General features: G+C 43.7%; 1 protein-coding gene across 1 annotated transcript in view; it reads left to right on the forward strand.

The window, feature by feature from the left end:
* Positions 1 to 21,077, forward strand: part of LOC123760677 (polycystin family receptor for egg jelly) — a 467,012-nt gene that overhangs the window by 18,229 nt on the left and 427,706 nt on the right. The window contains 2 exon segments of the mRNA XM_069328534.1: positions 6,744 to 6,923; positions 7,078 to 7,220. Of these exon segments, the coding sequence (XP_069184635.1) occupies positions 6,744 to 6,923; positions 7,078 to 7,220 (323 nt within the window).

Genomic DNA, 21,077 nt, shown 5'->3' on the forward strand with positions numbered 1-21,077 from the left:
AGATGGGCTATTTCACATGCTGGGAAAGTTGACACTGGCCCTTTGGGTATCGTCCCTGGCGAGCCTTCAGGATGGTGTCTTCCCGTATCCGTCAGCTTGACATCGTACCAGACACAGCCTTCACTCGTGTAATATTAATCTTAATACTACACGAATAATATTAATATTACATGTTGTAATATTACACAGTCCTCACCCCAATATTCAAGTGTAATACTAATTGTAAATATAAATATTGGGAAAAACATTTCTCAATGAAACATAAATACAAAAATAAATAATTAATACTACAGTATGCTAAGATTAATAACTGTGTGATGATGAACTATTTATCAAGACAAAACAAAAAATAAAGTCTGCATCAGGAACTGTTGTGGACATGAAAACACAAAGAACTCATATTAACGTTATGTATCACTGAGAAAATCAGTAGGAGCCACAAAGAGGATTCGAACCTGCACAGCACATTGGATTCTCGACGTACATGCCTTAGACCACATTACCACGACATGCTAAAAGCCCATTTGAACCCGAGGTTTCGTTATTTGTAGCATGTGGTGGTTAAGAGGTCTAAGGCATGTGCTTAGTATTCAGTGTGCAAGTTTGAATCCTCATGGCTCCTGCTATTTATTCTTACTGAAATGTTAAGGTCCTGGTGAGGATAGTGTGAGCACAGTGTGGCTAGGCAGCTGGAAGGGAAGTGGAAGGGTCGACTCCCGGGTGCAGCCAACTCCTTAACACAAAGGCCTCGAAACACTGAATTTTCAAAACTCATAAAAAGATGCAACTACAGTTTGATCCATAAAACGTTCCTTCTGGATGTAGACGATGAGTCACAATAACGGGGCTGAACATATGATGACCAAACATATCAAGTCTCACACGAGTTGATAATAGTCCAGGACTGACCATTATCAAGTGGTGGTCGTCGTCGCTTAATTTTCTGACTTGTGGTTTGGTTATCACCAATTCGACACATCGGAAAATGGAGAAACGACAACGTTTCGGTCCATCCTGGACCTGGTTGATACCTGGTTGATGGGGTTCTGGGAGTTCTTCTACTCCCCAAGCCCGGCCCGAGGCCAGGCTCGACTTGTGAGAGTTTGGTCCACCAGGCTGTTGCTTGGAGCGGCCCGCAGGCCCACATACCCACCACAGCCCGGTTGGTCCGGCACTCCTTGGAGGAATAAATCTAGTTTCCTCTTGAAAATGTCCACGGTTGTTCCGGCAATATTTCTTATGCTTGCTGAGAGGACGTTGAACAACCGCGGACCTCTGATGTTTATACAGTGTTCTCTGATTGTGCCTATGGCACCTCTGCTCTTCATTGGTTCTATTCTACATTTTCTTCCATGTCGTTCACTCCAGTACGTTGTTATTTTACTGTGTAGATTTGGTACTTGGCCCTCCAGTATCTTCCAGGTGTATATTATTTGATATCTCTCTCGTCTTCTTTCTAGTGAGTACATTTGGAGGGCTTTGAGACGATCCCAATAATTTAGGTGCTTTATTGCATCTATGCGTGCCGTATATGTTCTCTGTATTCCCTCTATTTCAGCAATCTCTCCTGCTCTGAAGGGGGAAGTGAGTACTGAGCAGTACTCAAGACGGGACAACACAAGTGACTTGAAGAGTACAACCATTGTGATGGGATCCCTGGATTTGAAAGTTCTCGTAATCCATCCTATCATTTTTCTGGCTGTCGCAATATTTCCTTGGTTATGCTCCTTAAACGTTAGGTCGTCAGACATTATTATTCCCAAATCCTTTACATGCTGTTTTCCTACTATGGGTACATTTGATTGTGTTTTGTACTCTGTATTATGTTTAAGGTCCTCATTTTTACCGTACCTGAGTACCTGGAATTTATCACTGTTAAACATCATGTTATTTTCTGATGCCCAGTCGAAAATTTTGTTAATATCATCTTGAAGTTTTTCAATGTCCTCAGCCGAGGTAATTTTCATACTGATTTTTGTGTCATCTGCAAAGGATGATACGAAGCTGTGACTTGTATTTTTGTCTATATCTGATATGAGAATAAGGAAAAGTAGCGGTGCAAGGACTGTACCCTGAGGTACAGAGCTTTTCACTGCACTTGGACTAGATTTTATATGGTTGACAGTTACTCGCTGAGTCCTGTTTGACAGAAAACTGAGTATCCAGCGTCCTACTTTACCGGTTATTCCCATTGACTTCATTTTGTGTGCTATCACGCCATGGTCACATTTATCGAAAGCCTTTGCGAAGTCCGTGTATATCACATCAGCATTCTGTTTCTCTTCTAATGCCTCAGTGGCTTTGTCGTAGTGCTCAAGTAGCTGTGAGAGGCACGATCTTCCCGCTCGAAATCCATGTTGGCCTGGGTTGTGAAGGTCATTGGTCTCCATGAAATTGGTGACCTGACTCCTAATCACTCTCTCAAATACTTTTATGATGTGCGATGTTAGTGCAACTGGTCTATAATTTTTTGCCAATGCTTTGCTCCCTCCCTTGTGTAGAGGGGCTATGTCTGCTACTTTAAGTGCATCTGGTATCTCCCCCCTGTCCAGGCTCTTCCTCCACACTATACTGAGTGCCTGTGCTACCGGCACTTTGCATTTCTTTATAAATATTGAATTCCATGAGTCTGGACCTGGGGCCGAGTGCATGGGCATGTTTTCAATTTCTTTTTCAAAATTTAGTGCGCTCGTGTTTATATCAGTTATATTTACAGGGGTTTGAATATCCCGCATAAAGAAATTGTCTGGATCTTCCACCTTCATGTTGTTTATTGGAGTGCTAAACATGTCCTCATACTGCTTTTTTAGGATTTCACTAATTTCTTTGTCATCCTCCGTGTATGAACCTTCACTTGTACGAATAGGTCCAATACTGGCAGTGGTTTTTGCTTTTGATTTCGCATATGAGAAGAAATATTTTGGATTTTTCTTTATTTCCTGAATTGCTTTCTGTTCTAACTGCCTTTCTTCAGTTTCATATGAGTGTTTCAATTTCCGCTCGATTTCTTCAATTTCCCTATTTAAATTATTCCTTCTTTGACGGGAAATTCGTGTCTGCATAAGCAGTTCCGTTATTTTTTTCCTGCGTTTATAGTGTCGTCTGCGTTCTTTTTCTACGTTAGATCTCTTTCTGGCTTTCCTCAAAGGAACATGTTTCAGACAGACTTGATACGCTTCTGAAGTCAGTTTTTCTATTCCTTCTGTAGGACTTGTATTATTTAGAACAGTTCCCCATGGAATGTTTGTAAGTTCCCTGTTTATTATCTCCCAGTCTATCCTTTTATTATTAAAATTGAATTTACTGAATAGCCCCTCTCGCTTTATCAACGTTTTAGGTCTAGTCTGAGTATTGATGGTAGTTTGCACTTCAATGAGTTTGTGATCTGAGTATGTGGTATCTGATATCGTAATGTCTCTGATAATGTCTTCATTGTTCGTAAAGACCAGATCTAGAATATTTTCATTTCTCGTTGGCTCCGATATCTGCTGATTGAGTGAAAATTTGTCACAGAATCTAAGTAGTTCTCTAATCTGTGGTTGGTTAGGTCCTGATATATTTCCTGGTATAATATTATTGTTTGCTATTTTCCACCTGAGACTAGGCAAGTTGAAGTCACCTAGGAAGATAATATCAGGTATCGGGTTCTCCAAATTATCAAGGCTATTCTCTATTTTGCTTATCTGTTCTGTGAATTCCTCAGCCGTTGCATCTGGCGGTTTGTATATTAGTATAATCACTAAATTTATTTTCTCTATTTTTAATCCCAGTACCTCTACCACCTCATTTGTAACGTTTAGGAGCTCCGAGCATACAAGGTCTTCCCTAATATACATACCCACTCCTCCATGTGACCTAATTTTCCTATCACACCTGTATAGGTTATATCCTGGAATCCAGATCTCACTGTCCAACAATTCCCCTGCATGGGTTTCTGTGAAAGCTCCAAATACTGCATTTGACTCCGTGAGGAGGCCATTTATGAACTGTACTTTGTTGTTTGTTCTTGTTTTCAGTCCTTGTATGTTGGCAAAGATGAATGAGGTTACTCTATTAGTGATAGTTTGAATGGGAGACTTTTTCGGCAAGTCCATTATTCGTGGACATAATGAGTTTGTTCTGACCAGTACTGATTGTTGTAGGGCAGTTTTCTGTCGTAGTTGTAGTTCCCTTTCGGTGGGTAATTGTATCTGTAATTCTGGAATGCAAGTGGATCTGGCATCCAGTTCCATACATTCTCTATGCTGCTCCTTTTGAATTCTCTGCCGGTCTGGTATAAAAAATTTATAGAGTTTTCTCCAAATTCATTATCCTGCTTGCCTCTCTTTATGTAGCGTTCCGTGCCTTTCACGTGAAAGTGTGGGCAGCTGAGGTCATAGCATTTTCTGTCCTCCAGTGAGGTTTGGCACATGTCAGGATGGAAAAACCTACATATTGATCCAAATCGACACTCGCCTTTCCTAAGCATATTTAAACATTTTTTGGGATGTTGGTAACTGCATTCTAATCCTTTCTTATTACCAGCATATATATGTCTGCATATGCCCTTTGCATAAAATTTGCATAAGTCTGTCCTTCTGTTCTGAATTGCTCTATCGAGAACCGTCGTGGTGTCTGTACCTATCGAGCTGTCAGTGCTGTCTGGTACACTTTCTAGTTTACTGTCATCTACATCCTGGCCTACTGAGTCAGAGTTTACAACTTCCTGAGTTTCAGCCTCAGTTTCATCCCTGACTATAGCCTCCGCCCCTTGTATATTAGAATTGTTGTTCCTTTCCCACTCCTTCTGGATGGCTGGTAGGCTTCCAATGAATGATGTTTTCCGTTCATGCGTCATGTTATCTAGAAGGTTTTTTAGGATATTCCAAGCTGGCAGGTCATTTTTACACACCTAGAGCAAGTGGCCATCTCTCAGTGCTCACTCCTGTACAAGCTGAATGGAATCTAGTCTTACAGATATAACATTCAATTCCCGTTACCTTCGTCTTTAAGGAGTTGTTACAGTGGCCACAAATTTGTTTATTTACTCCCATATTGCCTTGTTTTGTTGTATATATCTATATATTTATAATATTATATGTATATTGTATATTTGTAACAATATATATGTATATATATTTATATGTTTAATATTATAATGTTATATGTATATCGTATATTTGTAATATTATGTGTGTTATTTTGTTCAAACTTTATGGCAGGTATTTAGCGTAGGTAGCGAGGCTGGTCCCCCGGTCAGTACAGGTGACCTCTTGTGGCCCAGGTTGATGTCACCAGTTTCCAGTTACCCGATTTATAACCACTGATGCCGCCTCTTGCCACTATTCTATATTTCTAGTGTTCTTTATTTATAATATTCACTTCCAACTTATATGTTGTTGTGATACCCGTTCCACATCACTGTTCCACGAATCACCGTTCACTATTTTTTTTTTTTTTTTCCCTAATACACGCATGTACACAAAGCCTCGTTCACTGGCTCACACGTGGTCTCCCGTTTATTCTCTATTTAACACAAAGTTCTATTTTTAATGACTATTTTCAATTTTCCAGCGGATCACTATGCACTTTGTTATGTCTGTAATCAGTAATCCACGGCAGTAGTCCTACGAATCCCTGTTAATGTCACGATTTTAACGGAGCGCGCACGGTACGCCTACCCCCTCCCTCGACCTCGACTCGACCTCCCAAGTCAAGTTGGACCATTACCAAGTCATGTGTGTCGCTTTTGGGTGCCCATGTATTTATAAATCTTCACAAATATAAATTTGAGCTGTCACAGCCGAACTTGGCAACAATGTCAGCCACTCAGTTAGGCTGACACATTTCCTGGCTTTCAGGAATGAGATAGAGGCACACTGGTTTCTAACAACTAACAATGACATTTTCCGAAAACCTTTCACTGAAGCTTAAATTGTCACTGAAGGGCACTTTTATGGCTGTCACTGAAGACAATCTTTGAGATTGTCACTAGTCCGCAAAATATTTGGTCTTTGTACAAACAGCAAAGGTAAATTTCAGAAGAAACTTAGAGCACTGGTCTCGTGTACTACCAAGTCGAATGGTAGAAGTTGTTGCCCCACCAATTAATCATACGGAAGAGTGCTGTCGACTCACGACACTGAGTGCCTCCTGATTAGAGGAGCTCTTGGTTCCCAACCATAGCCATCCTCACATTGACATAAGTAACGTCAAATCCTTATTGAGCGTCCTCTTTTATGCCATAAAAATACTTATATTTAAAGAATATAAAAAGTAAAGCTTCATAAACACGATCTAAGCCAAATCAAATATCCTCTAGCATCGTAATAGACTTCAGAAATGCTGAGGAGGCTCAAACATCTGTGGTGGGACAGGCAGAAGCAGACTTCCATCCACATCAAGATTAGATGACAATGATGGACATGACTCCAGGTATCCCCGGCAAGACCAGATTACTGTGAGGTGAGCAGGAGTTTAGGTGCCTATAGTGGGCTGAAATGACTATGGTGAATGCTTCTCCAGTTCACTCAGTAATCCAAGAAGATTACTGTTGGTCGAGGTTCAGTGTTATCAGTGTGAACATATGACTATGATGAACAGGATTCTTCTTGCTTTCTGTGGGCCCCAGGCTGCTTTGGTGGGTGGGGTCGTGTTGTGAGTATCGTTCACTGTGAACTTTACTCATGTTATTTCTTATGAGTTTTCATCTAACAGAAGTTTAATGTCATGTGGTTGACACTGTCATTTGTCTGTGTCCGTAGTGCCAGCGTCATCGTTCCTCAACTGCTTCATGGCTGGCGCCAACCCGGCCATGACCACCATGCCTGTTGGTCCCGCCTTTGACCTTAATGTCAACGTGTTGTGTCCAGCGACCTGCCTCCAACAGGGCTTCGCTTACGCTGGCATCACTGAAGGAACCCACTGCTTCTGTTCCTCCGACGGTGAGTCTTGTGTACTTTATGGTTCTGCCATGAACGTTTTGTTGTTATATTAAAACTTTTAACCTTGTTCGAAAATACGCTCTAATTCTTAGGCAAATATGTATCATATGATGCCATATATCTCTTTTTAAATTCGCCTAAAATTCTTGTTCAGTGAGTACACTGACGGTGGCCGGGACGTGTGACGAGCTCTGTACTGACGGCACGCTTCAGTGTGGAGCCATCGACAGCAACGTCGTCGCCGTCTTCAGCACCGGAGGAGGCAGCCCCAACTTTACTTTTGTGGCCTCCAACACTGTGAGTGAACAGCGCCTCTCCGTCCACCATACACACACACACACACACACACACACACACACACACACACTCTTCCCCTCTTCTACCCCAAAACCCCCACCTACCCCCGATTCCCCCCTAACTAATATACCCTCTCTTCCACTCCCAGCACCCATGCTCCATTCTCATCTCAGCTCTCCGCCCTCAGTATCCCTCTCCCCCCCAACCTCTCAACCTCTATCTGACTCTCAGTCTCACTATTTCTCAACCCCCCTATGCTATTCAGACCCCTAACTTTCAGACCCATTATGCCCTTCCTACCCCCCTAGATGCCCAGACCCCATTCGCCTACCAGGCACTCCCAGGCACCCCCCTAGCACCCCACCACTCACCCCCACAGCCCCCACTTGCCCCCCCAGACACCCCCCAGTTCCCCCCAAACCCCTGGTGAAAGGGGGAACTCTGACACCCGAGTTTCCAAGAAGAGTCTCAAGGTTTGGTACACCAATGCTGATGGGGTAGCCAATAAAGCAGAAGAGATAAAAGAAAGAGTTAGTGAGGCAGACCCAGACATAGTGGCAATAGTGGAAACTAAAATAAATGGCATGATCTCGGATGCAATCTTTCCAGAGGGGTACCAGGTGATAAGAAAAGAAAGGACACAGAGACAGGGAGGAGGAGTGGCACTACTAATAAAGCGGAAATGGAAGTTTGATGAGCTGGAAAATCCGGGTACCATTGAAAGCACAAGCTTCATACATGGAACTCTGACAGTGGATGGGAAGAAGATTGTAATCTTGATACTCTACAATCCCCCACCAAACAGTAGAAGGCCCAGGCAGGAGTACGAGGACAGCAACAAGACATGTATGGATGAACTGCAGAGGGCAGCAACTTTAGCGCATAGAATGAGAGCGAAGCTGCTGGTCATGGGGGACCTAAATCACGGAGAGATAGATTGGGAAACGAGGAATCCCCATGGCGGGGAGGAGACCTGGGGAGCGAAGCTGGTAGACGTTATTGACAGGAATTTCCTAACACAGCATGTGAAAGAAGATACTAGGGAAAGAGGAGGGGATACGCCCAGCCTATTAGATCTCATTATCACTCAGAATGTAGAAGACATCGAGCAGTTGGAACATGAAATACCACTAGGAGCTAGTGACCATTGTGTCCCAGTCTTTGACTACATGATGGAGCTTAAAATTGTGACCAAAGGACAAGAGGTCCGGGAAAGGAGACTTGATTACAGAAAAGGGGACTACAGAAGGATAAGGGACTACCTGGGAGAAGTGCAGTGGGAGGAAGAACTTAGAGGAAAAACAGTGCAAGGTATGATGAACCAAGTCATATTGAAATGCAAGGAGGCTGAAGATAGATTTATTCCAACAATAAAGGAAAAAAGCAGGAGGGAATATAATAACCCATGGTTTAATAGACAGTGTCAAGAAGCAAAGGTGAGAAGCAGGAGGGAGTGGAGGAAGTACAGAAGACAAAGGACAGAGGACAACAGGATTAGATGTAACAGAGCTAGGAATGATTACATTAACATAAGACGAGTGTCGGAAAGAAATTATGAGAACGATATTGCAGTCAAAGCGAAAAAGCAACCAAAATTACTACATAGCCATATAAGAAGGAAGATGTCGGTAAATGACCAAGTGACAAGACTGAGGAAAACAGAAGGGGCATATACAGAAAGCGACAAGGAAATCTGCGAGGTACTGAATGCAAAATTCCATGGAGTGTTCACAACCGAGCCTGAGCAGCTCCCATTGTTAGAAGAGATTACCCAAGATGAAAGACTATCAGATATAGAGGTGACAGCAGAGGATGTAATGAAACAGTTGACAACACTGGATGCAAATAAAGCTGTTGGACCAGACAAAGTATCACCGTGGATACTTAAAGAGGCAGCGCAGGCTCTCAGCGTGCCTCTGGCAATGATCTTTAATGAGTCACTTATGTCGGGAGAATTGCCCAGTTGCTGGAAGGAGGCAAATGTCGTACCGATTTTCAAAAAGGGTGATAGGGAGGAGGCACTTAACTACAGACCCGTATCACTGACAAGCATCCCCTGCAAAATACTTGAAAGAATAATTAGGCTAAGACTTGTTGAGCACCTGGAGAGCATTGGGTTTGTAAACAAGCACCAACATGGGTTCTGGACAGGGAAATCATGCCTAACAAACCTTTTAGAATTCTATGATAAAGTAACAAGGATAAGGCAGGACAGAGAAGGCTGGGCAGACTGCATATTTCTTGACTGCCAAAAGGCCTTTGATATGGTACCGCACATGAGACTGCTATACAAACTTGAGAGGCAGGCAGGAGTAAGCGGAAAGGCCCTAGTATGGGTGAAGAACTACCTAACAGGAAGGAGCCAGAGGGTAATGGTAAGGGGCGAAAAGTCGGACTGGCGAACAGTAACAAGTGGAGTACCTCAAGGATCGGTGCTGGGACCAATCCTCTTTCTAATTTACGTAAATGATATGTTTACAGGAGTGGAATCATACATGTCAATGTTTGCAGATGACGCAAAATTAATGAGAAGAGTTGTGACAGACGAGGATTGTAGGATCCTCCAAGAGGACTTAAACAGGCTGCAGAGATGGTCAGGGAAATGGCTACTGGAGTTTAACACCAGTAAATGTAAAGTTATGGAAATGGGATCAGGTGACAGGAGACCAAAGGGACAGTACACAATGAAGGGGAACAGCCTTCCTGTAACGATTCGAGAAAGAGACCTGGGAGTGGATGTGACACCTAATCTAACTCCTGAGGCACATATAAATAGGATAACGACAGCAGCGTACTCTACACTGGCGAAAATTAGAACTTCATTCAGAAACCTAAATGAGGAAGCTTTTAGGGCGCTTTACACTGCCTACGTGAGACCCGTCTTAGAGTATGCCGCGCCATCATGGAGCCCCCACCTGAAGAAACACAAAGAAACTGGAGAAGGTTCAGAGGTTTGCGACGAGGCTTGTCCCAGAGTTACGAGGGATGGGATATGAAGAGCGGCTGAAGGAACTGAACCTTACGACACTAGAGAAAAGAAGGGAGAGAGGAGATATGATAGGGACATATAAAATACTCAGGGGAATTGACAAAGTGGAAATAGATGAAATGTTCACACGTAATAATAACAGAACGAGGGGACATGGGTGGAAACTGGAAACTCAGATGAGTCACAGAGATATTAGGAAGTTTTCTTTTAGCGTGAGAGTAGTAGAAAAATGGAATGCACTTGGGGAACAGGTTGTGGAAGCAAATACTATTCATACTTTTAAAACTAGGTATGATAGGGAAATGGGACAGGAGTCATTGCTGTAAACAACCGATAGCTAGAAAGGCGGGATCCAGGAGTCAATGCTCGATCCTGCCAGCACATATAGGTGAGTACATATAGGTGAGTACACAGGCAGTAGTGGTAATAACGGCGTAGCGCCAACATTTTGGTTTTGGCAATCTTAGCGCTGAGCCTTCACAATGTTGGCGCTGGCCTTCACAATGTTGGCGCTGGCCTTCACAATGTTGGCGCTGGCCTTCACAATGTTGGCGCTGGCCTTCACAATGTTGGCGCTGGCCTTCACAATGTTGGCACTGTGCCGTCACTTGTTTTAAAGCCAAATTCCCGTCGGAGGCAATCCATCTTAAGATGATATATTAACTAGGAGTATGTCATGTGTCAGACAATGTCTAACGTTAGATCTTGGACCCACCTCTAGATGTTTATGATTGTATATATTTAATATTTATCGTATTTTCATGACATTTCAAACAGTTACTACTGAAATAGTTAAGGCAGAAAACGAAGTTCTCGAACTGTAGCTCCCGTCCCTCGTCATTAATATTTATTGTATGTTCTTGAAATTTAAAGCAGTTATTTTAGATGTAGTAAGAGAAAAGGACAGAGTTTTCAAACTCTACCGCCGTCCACCATCTTAGTTCTCTATTGTATTTTTGTTACTATTCATTCAGTATAAACAGAATTTAAATAGTTACCCTGGGAAAATGTCGAGGGATAGAAGCTAGTCATAATAATAATAATAATAGCAAAAATAATGTTTAATAATAATAATAAGGTAAAAGTACATAAAAGTTGAGTTACAAACAGAATGTCGGATTTCTAGATATAGCTGGTATATACTAAGCCTAAAACAGCTAGTATGCACAGCGTTGTTGATGTGGGAAAACTTGACTCATGTAATTCATTTAAATTGATGCTAATTCGATAGCTATGAAGGACCACCACTTTTTAAAGGAAAAGTGGAAACTGGGTAGAGCAAGTAGTTTAATATTAAATCCATGAACTAGTGTCCCATGGATATTATTGATAATTATTATCTTGAATATTAAAAGGACTGTAATTTATCAATCAAATCTTCTCACCCAAAATGAGAGGTTATATGTCAAAAGACTATGGTATCCCTGACATCATTTCAGTGTGGTTCCTTCACTGAAGTAAATGAAATAAATAATTGCAAATTTGGCAATGATAATTAGAGGCGAATGGGCCTCAAGGTACTACAATAGACTAGTATTACTACCAGTGGTTAGTAACATGAATATTAAATGATGGTTAGATAAGAAAATTGTTCCTATCTGAAGTTCATGAGGCTATAGAATTATACTTGACTTCCTAGCTTACGTAAATGAAATATAATTTCAAAATATTATTAGGTTTCAACTGTTCATAAGTAAGCAATAACTAAATTGAAATATTCTCAGCTGCTTAGCTGTGACAGTGAACGGAAACGTGGTGTTGAGATGGCGCCATCTGGAACATGCTGGAACACGTGACCCGCTAGCGTAGCGTAGCATGGGAAATTGTTGCACTCACGGCTGCTCCAACACACGCGGGAAACCCAATGGGGTGTAAAAATTGTCTACGCAAGTTAAATTATATCATTACGATTCAATGGAAGGGATAAATTAAATTCCCTATGGACGTACTTGTCGTTTGGGGGAGGTATCACGACGTAACAATGGACTTAGGGAAAAGTTATCATATAATGAGCTCTTATAAGAAAACTAGGCCACTTAACCTGCTGGTTGTCCACCGATGCAATCCTTGGATCGCTAATGGAGTAGTTGCACACTCCAGGGCCGATTAATGGCAAGGGTCGATCGTGTAGTTGATGAAAGTTTCGCCTCTCCCTGGACTTATGGCCGCTACGTTGTCTCAGACGTCGTCCACACGCATGGAGGTCTCGCGTCCGACTCTCCTCCCTCAACCCCCCTCTCGTGCATGCGCAACATATTTTAGTAGAAACGGAAAATTCTTTTCCTTGTAATTACTCTACTTAATAAGTTAATGAGAATAGGATTGTAATTATAGGAAGTTATATATTGTTTACATTCTCGCTGAATAATAATAAATATGAACAGTGTTCTTATTAAACGAGAAATGGAGGGAATTTCTGTTTACTTCTTGACAGTTTAAGATAACAGATAAACTGTTATATAGTGATATTTTAGTTGATAACTCGTTGTTATTGGATCACTAGTTGTTATATTATCAGGTATTAATTCTTGTAAAGAATACTGACAAAGGTTGAGAATATTATTCAATTCTCTGGCATGTTGACAATAATTATGCCTTGCTGGATATTATCTGACGCAATACTGTCCCTCGATGTGGGAAGAATTTGGTAAATGATGCGCAGATAGGAAAATATTAATTTATATTAGTACTACAATTAGTAGGATTAATAGATACTATGCCTAGCATACAATGGTGATATATTATGATACAATAAATGATATATTAGTGTTGGAAACTTTCCAACATAACTCCGAAGGGGGGAATTCTCGGGTAGTAGTTCTGAGTCTAAAGTTAGTATGTTAATACGTTACTAACGGATGTCCCGAATTTGTCAAAGACAGACTTAGAAGTCTCTTAGAAGACTAAGTCTTCTAAGGGAACTTATGTTAAGCATTGAAATATTAAATGATTAAGTTACCTGTAATCAAGAATTCTCTTATGCTTACAGTAGACTCAACAACTAGGGTCGCAGTGACATGTATTTTTTTTATTTTTTTTTATTTGTACATGCAAGGTAATGACAATAAATACAATAAAACAACATAACATAGCATACATCAAGCCAAGATCATGACAAAAAATAGAAAACAAGCAAATAATGACAAGAGAGCAAAACATAGTAACTTATGAAACAAATCAGACAGAAGCACCGGCCGGAAGGGCCGACAACAAAGCACAACATGAAATATAACACAAGAAAATCATAACAATACAACAAGCAAGGCAGAAAATAACACACAGGGCATAGTAACAACACAGAACAAACACATGAGCAAAAACTATAACAAGTAGAGGCCCCATTGCGGCGAGTCCCCTGGCGGAGAAAGAACCGAAGGCACGTCCGAGACACTGGCACTGGCACCAGCACCAGCAGGCACATGGACCTCCGCCACTACTAACTGCGAAGACAGCGTCGTATCCGGATCCACACCGTCAACACACGAAGACCCACAGTCACTGAAATCCCCTAACGTCAGCCCAGGCAGAAGACGAACGCTGGGAATGTTTGGGCTCCTGCCGGACATCGTCAGAGCCTGAAGCGGACCCAGCAATACGGGTACTGGACGAACCGACGCCCGACGCAGAACGGCAGTAGCCTCTACCACAGGGGGAACCGGGCCACACACAGCAGGAGGCTCCGCCGCCACCCCAGCACCCAGTACAGCCTGGACCCGAGGCGTGGACACAGGGCCAGGCGCAGCAGCCGAAGGCGAGGGAGAAGACGACGACGCCTCACAGTGAGCACCAGGAAGGCCCACGGGAGCAGCGGGGACAGCGACAGGAGCATGGAGATCATCCAACGGCACAGCAATACCCGGAGGAGGGACAGCAACAACCGGAGGCATGTCGGGCGACGCAGGCCGAGCCGCAGCAGCTAACAGGATGACCACCTCATTCCCGGAGTCCTCCTCCAGAGGGAGCGACGGGAAATCCTCTTCCTGGAAGAAGTTGACAGGAGCAGCTGGGGCCTCAGAGCACCCGGCAGTCTGATGCCCCAACAGGTCCACCGGAAACAGGTACGGGTCTGCCGGGCATAATACACCCGGACGTAGTAACCCATCAGCCGGACAGAAGACTGTATATCCGACCGCAGGCGCATACCCAGGGTACGAATGTTCGTCCACCTTCCAGCATACCTCCCCGAGGAGAGCGTGTTCACCTGCACGCTGACAACAGCACCTTACCTCCTGAAGTAACGCTGGAGGAGGTCTTCAGGGAACTCCAAGGGTTCCCCATGGACACTGACATAAGTCAGGGCACCACTACTATCCGAAATCACCACAAAGCCGGCATCACCCGGCAATGGCAACGTACGCCCCTCGTACCAACGGAGGAAGTCCTGGTACTCCTCCTCCCTCACGAACTTGAGAACAACCCGGAGGGTTGTAACTAGCTCAACACCGTAGATAGTCCCCACCGGGATACGAAGCATGTCACACATAACCATCTCGATATCCGGATATCCAGCTTTACTAGTGAACTCCAGGCCCATGGAGTTTACACGCACAACAGGGGGAAGATGGCCCCCCATGTCAGAACCGCCACGTCAACACGCACCCAGCCAGCAACAAACTGGGAGGGCAGAGTCGCTCATACCACCTGGCGACCAAAATGGCAAACAACCCCAACAACCAGGGAGGGTCGGCAAGACGTCCTCACTCCACGGCTGCCAGGGCCGAACTCTGAATTGCAGGTAAACTCAGAAAATGTTCTCAAGAACTGATAACATTATTGTGTAAGTTGTATTCTACATTATTATACAGTAATTAAAGTATTATTCACTGGGTCATTCAAGATCAAGGAGACTCTGACACTACAGTAAGGTCACTGTCTAGGGTCGCTGTGACTTGTAACTGTTGAGTTACTAGACAATAACACATCACGGAGCATCATGATAACCCCAAGTAAGTAAGTAATTATCAAAAGAAGGCACCAAACCGGGAAGGCTATGTATGATAACCCCAAACTCATATGAGGAAATTTGATTTAATGTGCACTGCTGTGCAGTAGTCATTCGGACTAATGGTATAACTAAGTTGCTAACTAGCTATAGATAATATTAGAGAACTGAAAAGGTTATTCATTAAAATCAAGGAAGATTCTGAGTCGACATTGAGATTAGTAGCCTAGTCATTCTGACTTATGAGCTAATTGAATTGCAGCTCATAGGCTTGACACTGGAAACTCATTAATTCATCCTCAACTTTAGATGAGAAATTAAATTTATTAAATCAGTCTCTATGTATAGTCAACTGTAATTAATTGTGAGCACAGACTAGGCTGGTACTCAGTTGACACTAATTAAAGTCCCTAATACCTACCTAAATAGATGGTTTATATTTCTAACCTACCTAAGTAGAGGACTAAGCTAATTGTCATAACTCACTAATTCTTAGTAGAGTTACTCTAGTTAAATTGTAAGCAATAATAATTGCAAAGTTATTATGGTGAGCAATAATGTACTCAAATTAACATTGTGAGCTGTAATGAGCTCAAATTAACATTGTGAGCTATATTCAGCTCGTTAACAGGGTGAGCTATATTGAGCTCGTTAACAGGGTGAGCTATATTGAGCTCGTTAACATGGTGAGCTATATTGAGTTCGTTAACAGGGTGAGCTATATTAAGCTCGTTAACAGGGTGAGCTCGTTAACAAGGTGAGCTATATTGAGCTCGAATTAACGAGGTGGAGCATTGTAGCGTTCGATTATCACGTTAGTTCACAGGTGAGCTGTAAGGTCAGCTCGGGTTATTAGTGTAAGATCTTTCTTAAAGGATAGCTAAGCACGGAATCTATGCAGATTCTCTGGTGAGCAGTGCTCGAATTAGCGCGGGGAGCATTGTAGCGTTCAATTATCATGGCGAGCAGTGCTCGTATTAGCATGGGGAACTATTAAAGCGCCCAATTGTTACGCTAACTCAAGGGTGAGTTATATTGAACTCGCATTAACGAGGTGTAGCATTGTAGCGTTCAATTATAACAGCGAGCAGTGCTCGTATTAGCATGGGGAACATTAAAGCGTTCAATTACTACGTTAACTCAGGGGTGAGCTATATTGAGCTCATTAAGCATGTTAAGTAACAATGCTTATGGTTTAATGATAATGCATTAAACGAAGGGAACCTAAGGATTACTGGAAATTTAATTATTGCTACGATTAATCCTATTTGAAGATAATGTGTAACATTTTCCCAACCTAAACGTTTCACGGGTTATTAGTTCTCTGTAGATTCACTTACATATTGGTAAGTTTGCAAATTTGCTCAGGCTGTGCTCCTACCATAATTAAGCAGAAACGAAAGAAAAACAGCTCAAACAAAAATTGATGCAAGTAATTTTCACTAAGTCTTAGTGCAGAAAACATTGAATTAATAAGGTTTTCTTGGCAAACCTTAAGCGCAAGTGTTATGGACCCTGGTCCAAATGAATTTATAGTTGTAGAAGTTGCTTAATAACTTCGTTGTATTGATAAATTCAGGAATGCTGGATGCATTGGGTGCTAGATTCTCTAGCCTAATATTATTCATTACTTAGGGAGACCGAGTGTGGTCAATTACTGCTTGTCGAGAATAATTCTAGGTCTGCAGTGGATTCAATAGCTTGGTCGCAGTGAAATGTACTTGTTTAAGTAAGTAAGTAATTATCAAAAGAAGGCACCAAACCGGGAAGGCTATGTAGCACCATCAAATGCGCAAAATAATCAGAGGGCGCTAAATATCACCAAGGATGCCAATACGAGAACAAAAACGCATAAGGCGAACGATATCAAAAGTATCCGAGTCACCAAGAATTCTATTGAGGGACAGGTGACCGCGAGGGATGGTCGGAAAGCAAGACACACGCTCGTCCTGGAAGTCAGGATATTCAAGAAGGACATGCACGACCGTAAGAGGGACAATGCAACTAGGACAATAAGGAGCAGGGCGGCGCTCCATCAAGTGACCATGGGTTAAGCAAGTATGGCCAATACGCAACCTCGCCAGAGCTGTTTCCCATCGCCAGTTACGGTGGTAGGAGGACGGCCACGAGGAAACACAACACTGAAGAGTACGTAGTTTGTTACCAGTAACAGACAACCAAGAAGCCTGCCAACGGGTAAGGACGGAGGAATAGATAACCGGGTAAAAGTCGGAATATGGAATACCTTTCGAGAGATGGGACAAGAGCGGACTGCTTCCTTGGCGGCAGCATCCGCACGCTCATTTAAAGACACACCAATATGGCTGGGAACCCAACAAAACTCAACCAACTTAAATTTACTGTGAACAAGAAACAGCCAATGCTGGATCTCGACAACTACTGGATGAACTGGATTAAAGGACCCGAGAGCCATGAGGGCACTACGAGAGTCAACAACAACTACAAAGGAAGACTGACAATGAGAAAGCAGGAGACGGAGAGCATAGAGAAATAGCATAAAGCTCCGCTGTAAAGATACTAGTCTCTGGAGGTAAGCGACACATATAAGTGCGATCAGGAAAAACAACAGAGTAGCCAACACCGTCCGCAGACTTAGACCCATCGGTGAAGACAGGAACGGAGCGGGAGTGAGAAGAAAAGTGCTCAAGGAAAAGACGTTTTAGAACCGTAGGAGGGGTAAAAGCTTCAGTGATGCGGGTCAAGGATGTACAAAACCGCGGAAGAGGGACTCTTCACGGGGGCAAAGAAGGAACAACACGAGGAGAAACATTAGAAATACGAATGGAAAGAGAATCCTGTAGGCGAGATAACCGGACAGAGAGAGAGGTGGTGAAGAGGAACAGGAACCGCAGGAGGGGTAAATGTTAAAGCACGACAGAGGCGAGAGGAAGGATGTTCTAAGGACCGCGCAAAATAGCGAAGACAGTAGCGATCACGGCGGTCCTGGAGAGACAGGAAGCCAGTGTCAACATACAAGCTAATGACGCGAGTCGAACGAAAGGCACCAGAACTGAGGCGCAGCCCAGTATGGTGCAAAGCATCAAGACGGCGAAGAGCAGAAGGAGAAGCAGAAGAGTAAGCAGGGCAACCATAATCGAACTTAGACAGGACAAGAGAGGAATGCAAAGCAAGGAGAGTGCGCCTATCCGCTCCCCAAGAAGTATGGGACAATACTCGAAGGAGGGTAAGGGCCTTAGAGCACTCAACATGGAGCTAAGAGATATGGGGAGACCAAGACAAACGAGTGTCAAGGAATAACCCCAAAAGCTTCGCGGAATCTTTGTACTCAAGGGGATGACCATAAAGTGACAAAGAGGGACGAAGAACGACCCGTTTCCGAGTAAAAGACATGGCAGAAGTCTTAGAAGTAGAGAACTTGATGCCATGATCGGTGGCCCAAGACGACACGGCATCAATCGCTAGTTGAACCCGGCGCTGAAGGAGAGGCGAATCATCACCCTGACAGCAAAGGGTAAGATCATCGACATAGAGAGCGGAGAAGACACCTGAAGGAAGAGAGGAAAGAAGACCATTGAGGGCAACCAGAAAAAGAGTAGTGCTTAGAACACTACCCTGGGGCACACCTTCGTATTGCTGAAAAGAGGCAGAGAGAGCGGTACCAAGTCGCGCCCAAAAGGAACGACGAGAGAGGAAGCTGCGGAGAAAGAGAGGGAGATGACCACGAAGGCCAAAAGAAGGAAGCTGGGATAGAATATGATATCGCCAAGTGGTGTCGTAAGCCTTTTCCAGGTCAAAAAGGACGGCAACAACGGAGGTCCTCGCAGCAAAAGTAGTACGAATATAGACCTCCAAGTTCACCAGGACATCTGTCGTGCTGCGGTACTTGCGGAAACCAAATTGAGAAGGGGAGATGAGGTGATGGTGTTCCAGGAGCCACATCAGACGAACGTTAACCATACATTCAAAGAGTTTGCAGACACAACTTGTGAGAGCAATAGGGCGAAAGTCCTTAGGGGAAGTTCCCAGAGACCCTGGTTTGCGAACAGGGAGGACAACGGCATCGAGCCAGTCCTCAGGGACTGACGACGACTCCCAGATCCGATTATACAGACTCAGTAAATACTGAGACGTGCATGGAGGGAGATGGTGAAGCATCTCATAATGAATACCATCGGAGCCCGCCGCCGTAGAACCGCAGAGGGGGTCCGCCACAAGAGTACCATGGAGGTGAAGGACTGGTGAAACATCGGGAACGAACTTATCTGCTATCTTGCGGATACGCTTCCAAATCTGTGGCAGAGGAGTTTCGGACGATGTACTTGTTTAGGTACGGACCACTTATTTTCCACTGAGAACTATGAAACATCTCTGCGAATACTAATTGCATTACATTCAATCTGGGTTTAATACTCAGCTGTGTTTCTCATTCAGCTTGTTGCTGGAGAATTGATCTACTGCTGATGAATTTATTATTGTTGGCAGGCATAGGCTTCTTCGGGTTTAAAAGTTTATCTGTCAGTAAGTAGCCACCTGCAGATTGGAGCATATTCATGCCCAATCGTTTAACATATCCAGTTATGAACTGGATTTTTATTTTTATTTGTAAAACAAAGTAAAACAGTGTACATTCAACCATATAAAACAGTAAAGCACAGAATAACAAGGAACACAGAATGACAAAAACTCATAACAAGTAACACAAAGCAACAGAACACAAAAGGGAAACCAAAGAACAATAAAAAATACATAGGAAAATACATTAAATACACATAAAAACAGCTAGCCAAAACAGCACAAGCAGTGATCCATAAAGCACAAAAACATGAGAACAAAAAACAAAGCAAACATAAACAGGAAAACAATTAAACATACAACAGGAAACATGAAAAAGACAATGACATGGTACAAAATAAATACAAAACTAGGAACAAGTCAGCCTGAAGGGCCACACAAGCATTACAACAAGCCAAGACAGACAGGAAATCACAACCGGAACACGCAGGAACCGGCATACACACACACACACCTTCACAAACAGCCCTAGAAACAACATAAGCAACAGAACACAAACCACACTACAACAACAACAACAACAAATTGCACGCGGAACACACACACACACACAAGCACACCGCCCAACAGGGCGAAACCAAACACGGAGACAAACCAAACATAAAACCGCAGACACGGTAACAAAATCACAGAGTATACAAGTAGACACAGGCACTAACGATACTTGTCCGGAAAATCCTTTGCCGGGAAGCGCAAGCAGTATGCCTCCCAGATCAGCTGGACGTCTTCGGACACTGGTCTACCAGGAGACGCACAAGGCCGAGGCATCCAATCAGGCACCCCATAAATAAACCCCTTTAATCTCGGCACCCAAATAGTCGACGAGCACCACGGGCCCTCACGCACCCTGTCGTCCCAAATGAGATCCAAAACCCATGACTTAGGGACCACGCTCCAGTCGGTCGTGAGCACAGGGAAGTGGTCCACACTAGAAGGTGTCGCACCGGTATCGGCACCGGGTGGTTCCCCTGGCGCCGCACAGGACTTTGTACCGGCTGGTGCACGAGGCCTCTCACGAGGCCTCACACGGGGCTGCACACTAGGGGAACCCGCAGAGGACACAGACGAGTCGGGGCCCCCGCCAACGAGCATAGGAGCAGAGACATCTTGGCGCACATCCTTCCGTAAGTTCACGACGAGGTCCCGGTCGGCAAGAGCAACCTCCCACCATGGGGAGTCATCAGCAGTAGGCATAGGGAACGACTTCAGAGGCAGCACAAAGCCCCCTACAGCACCGCCAACATCAGCAGGAAAAGAAGAAACATCAACCCTCGCTGCATACTCACATTCCTCTGCCCACGAACAAGGAGGCAAAGCACCTGTATCCGTTTGCGAACGCTTGGGGACAGGTCGTTGATCATCGGAGCTGTCA

This window comes from Procambarus clarkii, chromosome 21, assembly GCF_040958095.1.
Source record: "Procambarus clarkii isolate CNS0578487 chromosome 21, FALCON_Pclarkii_2.0, whole genome shotgun sequence".
Lineage (NCBI taxonomy): Eukaryota > Metazoa > Arthropoda > Malacostraca > Decapoda > Cambaridae > Procambarus > Procambarus clarkii.